The following is a 13248-nucleotide window of genomic DNA, read 5'->3' as shown; positions in this document are numbered from 1 at the left end:
TCCCATCCTCTTCCTCACCTCTGCAGACTCCTGTGCTATCCATGTAGAAGCGGGCTTGGCAGCGAGGGAGGCACAGGCCGGGCACGGCTCCTTCCGCAGGCTGGCGAGGCTGCAGCACGTCCTCCGGCGCCCTGCACTGCCCGCACTGAGAGGGCCCTGGGCCAAGGCAGGTGCGGCAGGAGGGGTGGCAACCTGGGCACAGGTCAAGAGAGCCGTCAGAGCCACACCTCTGAGGACAGCTTCCTCAGAGAGATGGGCAACAACCTGGGTGTCTGGTCATACACGTGAGAAAGGTGAGAAGACTCGGGTTCTGCCCCTCCTGTTCATTGCTCCTTCCAGTTTTGTGTTGCTGCAGAGAGTCTGATGCCCAAAGAGCTGGCACAGAGCACACACTTGGCAGGAACTCACAAGCTAAGACATCTCTTCCATAAACAGGTGGGGTATTTTCTATAATGGCACAGGGATTTTATAGAAAAATACTTTGACACATGCCCCCTGCCCCCCACACCAAATAACAGCTCTTTTCTTTAATAAAGCTGATGGACAAGTAACATTGGGAAAAAAACTGCAGTGCTGTGCCACAGGCAGTCAATTTGCCTTTAATTTCTGGAACCACAATGGTGAACACAATCTCACTAGGAGAGACAGCAAGAAACGACAGTCTGAAGGGTTCACAGGAAGCATAAACTCATCTTCTGAACTTTCAGGATTTCCATTGCTGCAAAAATTACCTCAGTCTCAGTAAACTTAGCTGTGTATAGAATTTAATCCACCTCTTGTGTCAGGAAAAACTTGGAAGCAATGTACGTTTATTTCAACAGCTGAGAGGGGAAAAAAAGGGTCCCCCAGATCACTAAATCCTGAGGGTGTGAACGCAGAAATTATTTGAGAAAATGTGCTTTTTCTCAAAGCAGAAAACAATCATCAGGCAAACACAGGAACTGCTCACTGACCAGTTCAGCATGGGAAAAAGGGTCAGCACCAGAGCTGGGTCACTCCGAGCACAGCCCAACAAAAGCCAATCCAGACAGACAAGTTCACAGCAGCAGAGGAACTTGGGACTCCAAGTACACAGCTTACCCTTGCAGACATTGTGATCCTGGTAAAATCCCTCTCCGCAGTCCCGCAGGCACTGGCCCCGGCGCAAGGCCAGAGGGAAGGAACAGGAGGTGCAGTGAGTGGGCAGCGGTCCCTCACACGTGGAGCACGACTCGTGACAAGCTGATAAAGAAACAGAGCACACATACAACAGAAATACCCCATTTTTTTCTCCTTGCCAGTGGTGGTGCTGACTACAGCCCCCTCCAGCCAATGATGAAAACTCCCAGCTAGCATGATACTCGTCTGGGTGAACTAACGAGAGCAGAAGTGCATGTGTATGAGTAACTACTAACAGTCATAACTCTCACACCGAGTTTTGAATACACCACTCGAGGTGTCTTAACATGCTTGGCATGGCAAAGAGGTTATTTAAAACAATTTATCACAAGCAAACCAAATAAAGCAAAAAAACCAAATTCCTTGTTCCCACTCACACTTCTGTGCTCTTCCCATTCCCTCCCCACAGGCAGGCACCTGGGGAACAGACAACAGCATGTGTAAGGTGCCTCGAGGGCCTTAGGAAAGGTCCTGTAAACAGACCTCTTACCTCTGCATCTTCCATGGCTGCTTGGGAAATACCCGTCTGGGCACTCTGAAACGCACTTCCCGTCGTGTAACAGCTTCTCTGGAGCACAGCTCAGGCACCTGGGTCGGTCTGAGTAGCACGTCTCACAGAACTGGCCACAAGCTGCCAAAAAGGACAGCTCATCAATGAAACGCGCTCCGTAAGCAAAGAACAACAGAGCCATCAGCCTGGCCACCCAGATGAGATGACATAAGCCAAACCACGCTTGTCTGAGAGCACGATGGAACCCTGGCTCTCCAAGAGCACGATGAAACGCTGGCTCTCCTAAGTCAGCAGCACTACTGCTCTGGGTATGCAGAAGGGCCAAGCATTTTACTTAACCAATTTTTGTTTCTTTTCACCCTTTGAAACAGCTTACAGCTCTCCAGTGGGCTATCAAAAGGCGTGGTTTTGGTAGAAGAGGCAAGGCCTGAATCCTGGAGGCTGTGAGGAACAGCTAGGCAGTTTTGAGAAATCACTGGCAATAAAAATCAAAATTACAGCCAAGCTGCATCCGAGTGAAATTTCCTTTTGAGCTAAAAGGATTTTCAGCTACAGATGTAAGATTTCAAAGCCTGCACACTCCAAAACACAGGTGAGTAACATTTATTGGTATAGACACCAACCAAAGGGAAAGGGAACCTGGTCAGAGTGTAATTCATCCAGAAGTGGCCAGAATAGCAACAGTTTTGTCAACCTGCTCCAGTTTTTAAGGCCTCTCTTGCGCGCTGTGGCTCAGACAGACCTGCGTGAAGACAGCCAACCACTGAGGCCTTGCTACTGACTATGCTGGACGGTCCCTCAAAGCAGCTGGAGGTGGCTGCCAGCAGAAAAACAAGACTTGACCTGAATGGTTGTGGCAAATTTTACATTATTTATTTATTTCAGATTTTTTTTCCCACTTGGTGATCTGTTTAACTTAGGTCTTTTAATTTTCTCCAGCCATCTCTTCCTCTTTTCTCAGCAAACCTTCCCAGCTCCCAGGTCTCACCTGTTGTGCAGGTTATTAGTTATTGGGATGCTGAATTATAATAGAATTCACAGAAACCTGCTGGCAAAGGGCATTTTTCTTTCTGCAGACAAATGGATTTGTCAAGCCCTCAGAAACAACTCAGTTAGGCTTTCAAGCTGTTCAGTGACGGAAAAAGACCTTAAACCTTTCAATATCTGATTGGCTTGAATGAATTAATAATCTTAACAAACAGCAGCTTCCTCATCCGATATTTATGCACAAGGTGCATCTGGCTTCTTAGACATCAATAAAATCACAGCTGCTGCACAGCTAAATGAAATATTGATTCCTTTTCTGCAGAGCATTTCTGGAACCTCTTGCAATTGGAGAAGAAAACAGGTATTTACCGCTGCAGACTCCATCCTCTGTATAAAATCCCTGGCCACAGCTGGCCACGCAGAGCCCTGCTTTTAGCACACGTGACATGTCTTTGCAGGACAGACAGTTGTTCTCAGCAGCACCCCAGCATGAGGAGCAGGACTCGTGACAAGCTGCAGGAAAGAAAGGTGCAGGATTAACAGACAATCCATTTCCTGTAATCTCTGTAAAATGAGGACTTTGCAGTAATTAACTATTTTTTTTTCTCAGTAATTCACTTTTTTTGCTATTTTGTTCCTTAAATTCACAAGCCTTCACTGCTTCTGAAAAGGAAAAGGAAAAACCCTACTGCTCTCCCTACGTTAGTATCTTCCCTCTAAGGCACCTCAGGGGTATGATCTCCAGCTTCATTCTGTACGTGCAGTGTGACACGCAGTACACAGCGGAGCAGCTTCTGCAGCTGCAATCAGACTAGGAGCAATGTGGGTAACCCTGTTAAGCCCTCTTCATCCTGGTGCTGGGGGCTGTATGAGCACAAAGGGAAGGAAACAAGAGGAGATCCCAACACATGCCACTCAAAACCAGACCTGAACCAGACCCTTGCAGAGATTACTGACACTAACCCAGCTCCCTGCACAAACACAGACTTAAACTGCAATGCTGCGACTGAGATCCTGCAAAATTAAAACCAAGACAGCCTGCTTGTAGAAACAACTCCTCCACTCCCCTGTTCTCTGCTGCCAAAAGAAACTCACCACAAATGTTACTCCAAACCCAGCCACCAAGAAAGGGATTGAGACAAGAAGGGAGGGTGTTTTGGTCTAGCTGGGCTAAGAGCACTCCCAGTGCCACACGTCTAGCGGGAAACCTGCCACGTCCAGACTTGAGCCAGGTAATGACACAAACCAGCACAGTCTGCAGGCTGGAAGAGTTGAAGATCTTAATTCACCCCCTGCCTCCAGTTCCCAGCTGGCTCTCACTGGCCTTTGGCAAAGACCTTGCTGATCCATTCCTGGGTACCGCGGCAGCTTTCGAGCCTGTCAGGGAGGCAGCTGTTGGATTAAGATTGCACGTTGTCCTAGGTGGGGATGACTTCTGTAGTATCTCAGCTAGGGAAAAGCTGCAGTGAGAGAAGTAAAGATGAAGTACAACCTACCAAAGACCATCAGACCTTCTGAGAAGTTGCAGTGAATTTGGCAAACTGATACAAAACAGATCCTCTGGACTCCAAGCTACTAGACAAAGATCAGGCTCAAATGGCTTCTTTGAGACAGAAAGGGAGAGACAAGGAGAGGACCTAAGCAGCAGAGTTGGGGAGAAAGGAAGGGAAGAAAAAAGAATGAAACCTGATTGTCAGCACGACAGCCACGTTTAACATTTGGGAGCAGCGAAAACAACTCAAAGAACAGGACTGGTAACCATTTCCTCAGGTGGGCCAACAAAACCCATGCTTGCAGCAAGAGACTGGGCTGCGATGCGCTGCTTCCATGGCTAGCTCTGACTTGCAAGGCCCCTCTGGGAACCGGCTCTGCGGCCTCCCCTGACACAGGCACTGCTGTATGCGAGGTGGCCAGCGCCTCCAGGAGCTCTCAGCTGCCAGTCTCCAGGTGACAAACAGGCACAGCCTGATTCATGCTCCTACAGATACAATCCTTCACTTCTCCTGCTTGCAGCGACAGGCACCAGGCCATTTATTTTCACACGTCTTGAGGAGTTTTTTGTCACAAGTTCAGCAGCTCCTAAATCACAGCCAATATCTGTGCCCTGTCTGCCATCAGACAGGACTGCAGCTGGAGTCGTAAGCAGCGGACCCCCCAGACTGTAGGAGCTGGGTTCATGCAGCTGGAACATCAGCCCCAGCCCATGCCTGCCCTGTGTTTATGCACACTCACGCACACCCAGCCCGCAGAAGCCTTGGCTCTTTCAGTGCTGGATCACTGCCAGACTCCACAGCTGCTCCTTGCCCAAACAGCCACTCACCAACTCCACTGAAAAAGGAGGGGAAAAAATGGAAGCATTCCATGAGCCACTGTCAGCTACAACACCTTTGCCTACAGCAACTAAATGGCTGTGTGAAAATAAACCTACAGAAAAGACTGCACCACCAGGAAAATTTTCACCCTTCCCGGCTGTTCTCAGTTCAGATTTGTGGGGGTCATTCTGCCTTGCCTCCTCCCTTCAGTGTGGACACTGGACTTATGTGCAAGACCCTGCAGCTTAGCCAGACACTGCTGCTGAAGAGAAGATGCTGAAAGGAACATAGCTGACCTTCCAGTTGCAATATGCTGTGCAATTACTCTGCCTCAGCTGACACGATGCTATTCATTAAGCTGCAGTAACACATCTTTCCAGAAAATCAATGTTAAACTTCCAGGGTCTTGCTTCTTGGTTAAAGCCAGAACACTCCAGTGGTTCTTGAGCCAACAGATCTTTTCCCCTGCTCTGTGTACTCAGGAGCTGCAGGGGTGTCATGCAGGAGTCACACAGAAGTGACACAAGCCCAGGCTTTTAGAAAATGAGAGGTGCTGCAAAGGATGTTTCTGTTCTTTCATGATCAACCAGAAGTCAGAGAATCAACAAAAGAGCCACTGGCTAAACTGTCTCTTACCTGCATGGGTGCAGGAGGGTTTCCTATGTTAGCAGGACAGCTAACACCAACGGCATCCCAGCAAGAGCACGGGAGGAAGTCACTGCTTGGCTTTGGGAAAGCACAGAGAGGTCCCACTGCTCCGGGCCAGGTGGTACCATTAACCACCTCTAACCTGTCCTGCTCAAGGTGAGCTGGGCAAGCTCAACCGAGTCATGTTCAGTCATTTATTCTCAAGGGAAGCCTCCAGAGCCAGGATGCAGCAGAGAAAAAGAAAAACAGGTGGTGAATTGAAACCCAAGTGCTTTGTTCCAGAGTGAGCTGGGTCTGTTAGCGTCAAGTTACACATTTCAGCCGGTGAGTTTTGGGAGATCAAAGCAGAAACACTGAGTTCTGCCTAGGCTGTTGAATAATCTTGAAAACATAAATAATTAAGTTAGAAAAATGAAGTGAGAGCAATGAACACTCCAAGTCCTGTGAGCACTTCTGTTCCACCAGGCAGACATCTTTTACTTTTCTTCCTTTTGTCTTTGGTGGGGGTTTCTTAACTATTTCCACAGCCTATTTCTGACAAGGAAGACTTCATCTCCTCACTCTGCTCTAGGCCTGACACCAGCTGATCCCTGATCTTTAAATAACTCAACCTATCACCTTTTATTCTCAACTTCACTTTCTCTTAATGGTTTTAATACCTTACAGAAGCAGGTGGAGGGACAGGGGCACGAAACAATCCTGGTGTAAGATTAAAAGAGGGCAGACAAAGAACTGTATTCTGAAATTCAAAGTAGATTCAATCAGACCAGATGTTATAAAACATGAACAAAAGGAAAGACTGTTTTGTTACAACGCAAGACAACCGTGTTTCAACAATAAGATGGAGCAAGCAACCTGGCCTTACAGGTCTATTTCATCTCCAGAGCAAATTCCACAAGAGAGAGTTTACTGGAACTATAGCAATTAGCACAGTCTAGTTCATCCTTTTTGTGATTTCCTAATGTGCTTATTGCAGATGTTAAAACCATTATGAGAAAAATAAATCTGAACAGTCTAAGGCTTGTCTGGACAATCAGCTTAGTGATTCGTAAAAATAAAGAGGATCCAAAGAAAGAGTGAATGGCAACGAATTACAGAGCGTATCTGAAATTTCAGACCTTCTCCACTGGTTTGACTTGATGCAGAAAATGCAGCCAGGCAGAACTAAAGCAAATTGGTTTAATTCCCTCGAGGAAACAGGAACACATTTTCCCAGCAACTTTCAGCTACAAGCATGCGTGACTGAAAATTTGGATGGGATGTACAATCAGTAATCTACAAACCAGTAATAAAATGAAACATTAGCCTTTCCCTATAGCTGCAGCAGTACATGGGCACTGCCAATTAAAGCACTAGGAGCAGGTGGAAAGGAAATGATAAAATAAAACCAAATGAAGTAGAATATTATTTGATACTTAAGTCTATAAATTCTTTTGGACTGGGTCTCTCCTCTGTTTATACATACGCAATGGGGCCCTAGTCTATAGTCACTGCTGGAGGGCAGAGGTTTGCCAGACTTTCAAAACTTGAAACAAATGGTCAGCTCTTCAAGGAAAACCACTTCAGAAAAGTTTGCTGGACTCAGAATCTAAAGTGCTTTCTCCTGAAATCTGCCAAAAGCCCTAACCCTGTTTTTTTTAGGAGGTCTAGCTACCAAAAAATTAAAGCTATGGCTCCAGAAGTGAAGCACGTGCTCCACCCCTCAGCTGAACCAAGAGCTGCAGAAATAATTAGAAGCCTTCTAAAAAGGCCAACATCAAGAGGAGAAAAGTGTTAACTTTAGAGAAAACAATTAAACTGTCATGATGAAAAAGCAGCTGCCTTACAGTTTGGGAAAAGTACAAATACTTCAAAGGAACAGGGGAAGCTCACACAAGCAGCACCGTGCTTCCATCAAAGAGAAAACTGCAGCTTCCTAATCTTACTCTTAGTCTTTCCAACTGCTAAGATACAGGGTTTAGACACATCTCAGTGTTCTACAGAATTACTGATTTACTTTGTAAATATGCTTCAATGAAAACAGTTAATCCAATCCACTTTCAGGAAGAGTGCCTCATACGAAACAAATGAATGGCAAAACAAAGCAAAACAGATTTCCAGAAAGTATTTTCAGTGAGCTTTTCTGAGTCCTGTCAATCCCCCACCCCTCCAAGTGATTTTCTACACACCTCAAAGTGCTCTGCCCTGAAAGGTCTGGCGCTATCAGCTGCAGTTAGTCTGCACTGAACTCAAAGAAAACTCCCCCATCAGATTGCCAGGCATGGCTCAGGGTGTTACATCCTTAGTGAAATTAGTGCATACGTCCTGCTCTGTACCCTGAACGCTACAGAAACCAGGGTCACCTTTCCAAAAGAGAATTCTGAACTGAAAGAGGACAGTGGTGAAAAACCTCAGTGTTCAAAAGCAGAGAGTTTCAGACCAACAGAACTGATCCCCTGGGAAATTTTAATGAGTATTTCCACAAGCAGTAATCAATTTTACCATGTATGGCTTAGTTCCTCTGTTCACTCCTTCCTTTACTCGAGGGTGAACATTAACACCTATGTCAACAGCAGATCCCGCAACAGAGAGTGCAGGTAACAGCTCGGGCACAGCTTTCCTCAGCTGGTTTGCTGTCACAAAGTACTGCAATCTCCCTGGCTTTGAGGTACCTGTGCAGAGGAGCTGATCCTGAAAGTATCCCTTCCCACACGAAGTCACACACTGCCCGTTCTTCATTAGCAGGGATGCCTGGCACGAGGAACACTCAAATCCATTGGTACAGGCTGAGCACGTTTCATTGCAGGCTTCCAAGAGAAGGAACAGAGAAGGAAGATGTATTAATCCCAAACATCTTGATGCAGCACTTCTCCCACCCTCTGATAAAAGGAGACAATTTTGCCTTGTTTTGGCAAAAGAGTTTGAGAATTTGCATATTTCAGGGGCGTCCACCTGAAACACCTCCTGAAGTCTTGAGCCCATGGTCACTACTCAGTACGTGCCTCAATGCTTTTCCAAAGAAAGCCAGGCAATCTCTTTATAATAAGCCTGTGGGATGCTACAAACAAAAGCAGAGCAAGCCACACAGAAGAGAGCCATCTGACAGGGCAGAACCCCTTGCAGAAATTACCTAAGCAAGTCCCCCCATCCTGGTAGAAGCCAGACTCGCAGGTCTCCACACAGCGCCCATCCTGCAGCTGCCTCCTCGTGTCTCGGCAGGCGGTACAGTGATCAAAGGCCCGAGAGCAGGTCAAACAGTCTGGGTGGCACTCAACTGGCACAAAGACAAGACACAAAGGTACAAACCATCAGCAGTGTTTGCAATCAGGAAGGCACAAAACAATGCAGGCTCCAAAAATCAAAGGGCAATTCGTCCTTGTTTCTGTTGGTGGCTCGAGGTGTGTTCGTTTTGGAGTGGTTTATTTTCCAAAACTGCATGAAAAGGGCTAAGTATTACACTGCTGTGTTCTGCTATGTCAGAATTTGCTACACAGACTCAGATTTTCTAGACTATTGATAAAAAGGACACTCAGCATCCACATGGTTTCTCAGCAGTAAAAATCCTAAGTCATCAGGAATTAATGGTCCAAAACAACCTGAATTTGAGTTTCCTTCAGTCAAACCCTGCAATAAGTCAAGACATGTGCATGCCAGGTCAGAGTACAGGTGGTCAGAGTGCAGCACTCCCCCTCCAGTCACAAGCTGTATGTCACAGCACCGCAGGAAGCATTTCCTGACCACAGGGATCTCCTCGAATGGCATGGCTGCTCTCTCTGCAGAGGCCGAGAAGGATGACCTTCGCTTTACTACTGAGCTGCGCTTGCTTGCTGGAAGAAAAACTGACTGTTCCTTCCTGACAAGTCAGCAAAAAGGATCCCAGTGCTGAAAACTCTCCTTCACTTACAGTATATAACCTGCAGGTCTCCAGGGAGATGCACCTAAGGAAAGCATCAGGAATCACGAGCTATGGAAGAAATGTGGTTGAAAATAACAGTGAATCCACAGTGATAAACGGGAGGAATGAACAGGAGACTCCGTCTCTTTACATTTCTTCCCAATAACTTTCCAAAGGTATATGCAGCCTCGTCCTTCCAGTCTGACAATGAACTGCCAACTAGGAGATGGGACAGAAGGGACCATTTTTCTGTCGGTACCAAGAAACTCCCTCTGCTCCAAGCTGAAGTCCTCAGTGAGAGGGTGTGTTTGCTGGGTTTGACATAAATACAGCTCTGCCTGGGGCTACGTGCTTCACACCACCTGAGAAGGAATGGGTGCTCTCTGCCTGCTTCCCCCAACACCTCTGGGAGCAGCAGCAATAAATCGCTACTGGTTTTAACAAAGCAGCAGGCTTCCCCCAACACCTCTGGGAGCAGCAGCAATAAATCGCTACTGGCTTTAACGAGGCACCCCATGTGTTAGGGAGCGATGCTCTGGGCACAGAGACTGGACTGCTGCAGGCTGGATTTCGCTATTGCTTTCCTGTCCTCTCCAATGCAAAGCAGAAAAAGACAGGCAAAAGGTAAAACAGCAGGCTTTGGTCTAGGAAACTTCCATGTACCTTTTAGGACACAAAACCACAAGTTTGGCTCTGTATGTCCCATACCACCATTATGGAAACTAACAAAGAGGCCAGATTTCCAAGGGTAACTAGTACACAGTGGCACTTCTTGCTAAGAAGGAGAACAGATGTGTGCTGAGAGCAGTTTACACTCTGTCCCCTCCTTAGGAGCCTGTGCAGATGCTGTTCCCTTTTGAAAATCCAGGACAATTTTATCTGAACTGTTCAAAACCCATTTTCCTCACTTTACAATTTGTGGTGCTTTGCATTTTTATTCGCAGTAAATAACAAGCTTTAAAACTTTAAGGTGGCAAACGTGCCAAGGCACTCCTGCAAATGACAGCGTAATTAAACTGTGAAGCTATTTGCTTTTTACTGAGATAAAACATTAACTGGAGGACTCTGAGAAAACCAAAGTTATAGGAATGCAACAAGAAGAGCTACCAACGTGAGAAATTATCAAACCGCAGCTAAAGCCTACCAACTATGAAATGTAAATCAAGGAGAATGGCAATGTCCTGGAGAAAAATGAATTTATATGCAAAATCAGCACATAAGCTAAGGCTATCCTAATCTTTCCAAACAATTATTAACTGGCAGCCATTCAGCCCCAGATGACCTTGTGGCATAAAAGTGTAAGCAGGTTCTTTCTTCCTTCCACTCCCAAGAAATAATCCAGAGCCCATAAACTCCAAAACCCATGTGAGGATTCAGAAAGGAGCAGTCCCCTGCCTTATAAAAGTGATGTTGGGGAAAAAAAAGAAAAAGAGAGAAGGAGAGAAGGAGAGAGAGAGAAGGAGAGAAGGAGAGAGAGAGAAGGAGAGAAGGAGAGAGAGGACAGAGAGAAGGAGAAGGAGAAGGAGAAGGAGAAGGAGAAGGAGAAGGAGAAGGAGAAGGAGAAGGAGAAGGAGAAGGAGAAGGAGAAGTAGAAGGAGAAGGAGAAAGAGAAACAGAGAAAGAGAAAGAGAAAGAGAAAGAGAAAGAGAAAGAGAAAGAGAAAGAGAAAGAGAAAGAGAAAGAGAAAACATTTCCAAAACACCAACCCTAAGGAGAAACTCTTTTGCCAAAAGAAAGATATCATTTAATCCAGAGGAAGTCAGTGGAGTTTAGGGCTCCATCCTTTCTAAGGTTGAGGGCTCCTTATAATAAAATTCTATGGAAACCAGTTAATCAGCAACTGAAAACCAAAGAGAAGTTAAAATTGACCCGGGGCTGGTACCTGGCTCGCAGCGTGGGCAGCAGTCGCCCTCGGCCTCAACAGCCAGGCTGGCGGGCGGGCAGGGCGGGCAGGAGCGCTGGAAGCAGGTCACCTCGGCGTCCCGGCACTCACAGGCTCTGCAGGGCCCTTCTTCCCAGCTCTGGCCGCTCTGCAGAGGGAACACGGCACAGCCAGGGTCAGCAGCCAAGGCCCCTCTGCAGGGCTAGCAGTGAACTGGACATTTCTGGGACTGCTTCAGCACTCAGGCCTGCTGATGTGGGACCGCGTGCCTCGGCGCCATTCACCCGCTTGCCCTCCTTGCCTTTGCAGAGTAGGGCAGGCTGCAGAGAGCCTGCTGAGATGAGTGCTTGGCCCGTGAACACCTGAACACCTTCCCTCTCTCAGGACCCCCTCCAAAGCAGGGTCCTCCTTCAGTTAGCAGCCAGTCCCTTCTTCTTCCTCACCTCCCTTTGTTTTCTCTGACTCAAAGCATTTTCTCCTGTCTCCAAATTTTGCTGCCTCGCTTCTCCGCTTCCTTTTCACAGCCCAGTACCAAGTGCTTGCATCTGCTCTGTATCTTAACAGAGAGACACCCATCATCCGTCCTCCGTCTGAACCCGTGTCTTTGCATAATGACCTTTTGGTCACACTTTAAGCCTCTTTCTAACCTTCACAGCACCTTGTTTCCTCTCCTCCTCTCTCCTGTTGCCTTGTTTTCCACCCCCTAGGACTGGCCCAAACACCACAGAGATGAAGAGGTACCACCGGCCTTCTTCAAAACTACCCATCGCGCCTGACACTTGCCTACTTAAACCAGCCAAGGGCAGGAAAACCTTGTGCACCCACTCACACCTTGGTATGTTTTGGTATGTTTTACCTCACTTGGGTCAGAGAGAGACATCTGAGGAAGGAAAGGGAAGTATTAGCATTAAAAAAACCCCAAAAACCAAACAACCAAACAGTATTAAACTTCCCATTTCTCACATCTGCTGGCAAACAGCAGCGATTAGCTCAAGTCCTCATCTGTCAGCGCAATGAAAAGTCCTTTACTGGTCTATTTAAACCAAGATACTTACCCTCTCCTTTCTATTTACCTTCAGAAGGAAAGTTCCTGCAAAATATTCATAAAATAATGGACTTCTGCTGCAGTAAAATTATAGTCAGTGAGATAAATAGGCAGAAAGCTACACATGCCCCAGCTCTGTAGCCTCTACTTGATAGGATTCAAGTCAGGCATCTTGTAACTGCACGAGATGTGCAGGAAACCTATGAGTATGTGTATTAAATATTAAAGGGAAATGATTGATTATACAGCACAAAGAAAAGCAAGGCAAACCTAAACTCTGCAGCAGATATACACATTGTAAACAAGTGTGTTCTGTAAATTGTAAAAGCAATCTGCAGACAGTATTAATGGATTGTTTTTCTGCTACACTTGCAAATAATACCCTTCTCGGAACTGGAGAAGGAGAGCAAATTCCTCCAAACCTTTACCAGCAGTACTCACTGTTACGTGATCCAAAGTATCAGGATACTCACAGCTTTGGTATGTTCTTTGTAAACACAGTCACCATTAGCTGAGATACATTCAGGACAGCACTTCCCATCTAAGTGAATTAATTCTTCACTCTGTGAGGAGAAAGGTTGCAGCAGAATCAAACAGAATCAACACCACCAAAACCGCTGTGGAATGCAGAGGCAGAACAGCTCTTGCCCTGGAATGCAATCTTCAATATCTAATTTCACCTTATCTTCTCTCTACTCTACCTCACCTCTGGAGGGACAGTTTGAAAAATATGCCTAGTGAATGCAGCAGCTGCAGAAAACACCTCAGCAAAGGCCAGGGAATTCAGAGATAAGGCCGTTACTTCGCCCCTAAATCCCGCAGAGAAAGACG

At 46.6% G+C, this 13248-nt stretch overlaps 1 protein-coding gene across 1 annotated transcript in view; it reads right to left on the bottom strand.

Moving 5' to 3' along the window:
• LOC104525429 (extracellular matrix protein FRAS1-like) overlaps window positions 1–13248 on the bottom strand; it is a gene marked incomplete at both ends in the record, with an annotated part of 32830 nt that overhangs the window by 7459 nt on the left and 12123 nt on the right. The window contains 8 exons of the mRNA XM_010168584.1: window positions 19–192; window positions 1081–1221; window positions 1649–1789; window positions 3026–3169; window positions 8268–8402; window positions 8726–8869; window positions 11373–11520; window positions 12891–12980. Coding sequence (XP_010166886.1) covers window positions 19–192; window positions 1081–1221; window positions 1649–1789; window positions 3026–3169; window positions 8268–8402; window positions 8726–8869; window positions 11373–11520; window positions 12891–12980 — 1117 coding nt within the window. The remainder of the gene's footprint in view (window positions 1–18; window positions 193–1080; window positions 1222–1648; window positions 1790–3025; window positions 3170–8267; window positions 8403–8725; window positions 8870–11372; window positions 11521–12890; window positions 12981–13248) is intronic.

This window comes from Antrostomus carolinensis, unplaced genomic scaffold (assembly GCF_000700745.2).
Source record: "Antrostomus carolinensis isolate BGI_N321 unplaced genomic scaffold, ASM70074v2 scaffold24645, whole genome shotgun sequence".
Taxonomy (NCBI): Eukaryota; Metazoa; Chordata; class Aves; order Caprimulgiformes; family Caprimulgidae; genus Antrostomus; species Antrostomus carolinensis.
This window is presented reverse-complemented; position numbering and strand designations above follow the sequence as displayed.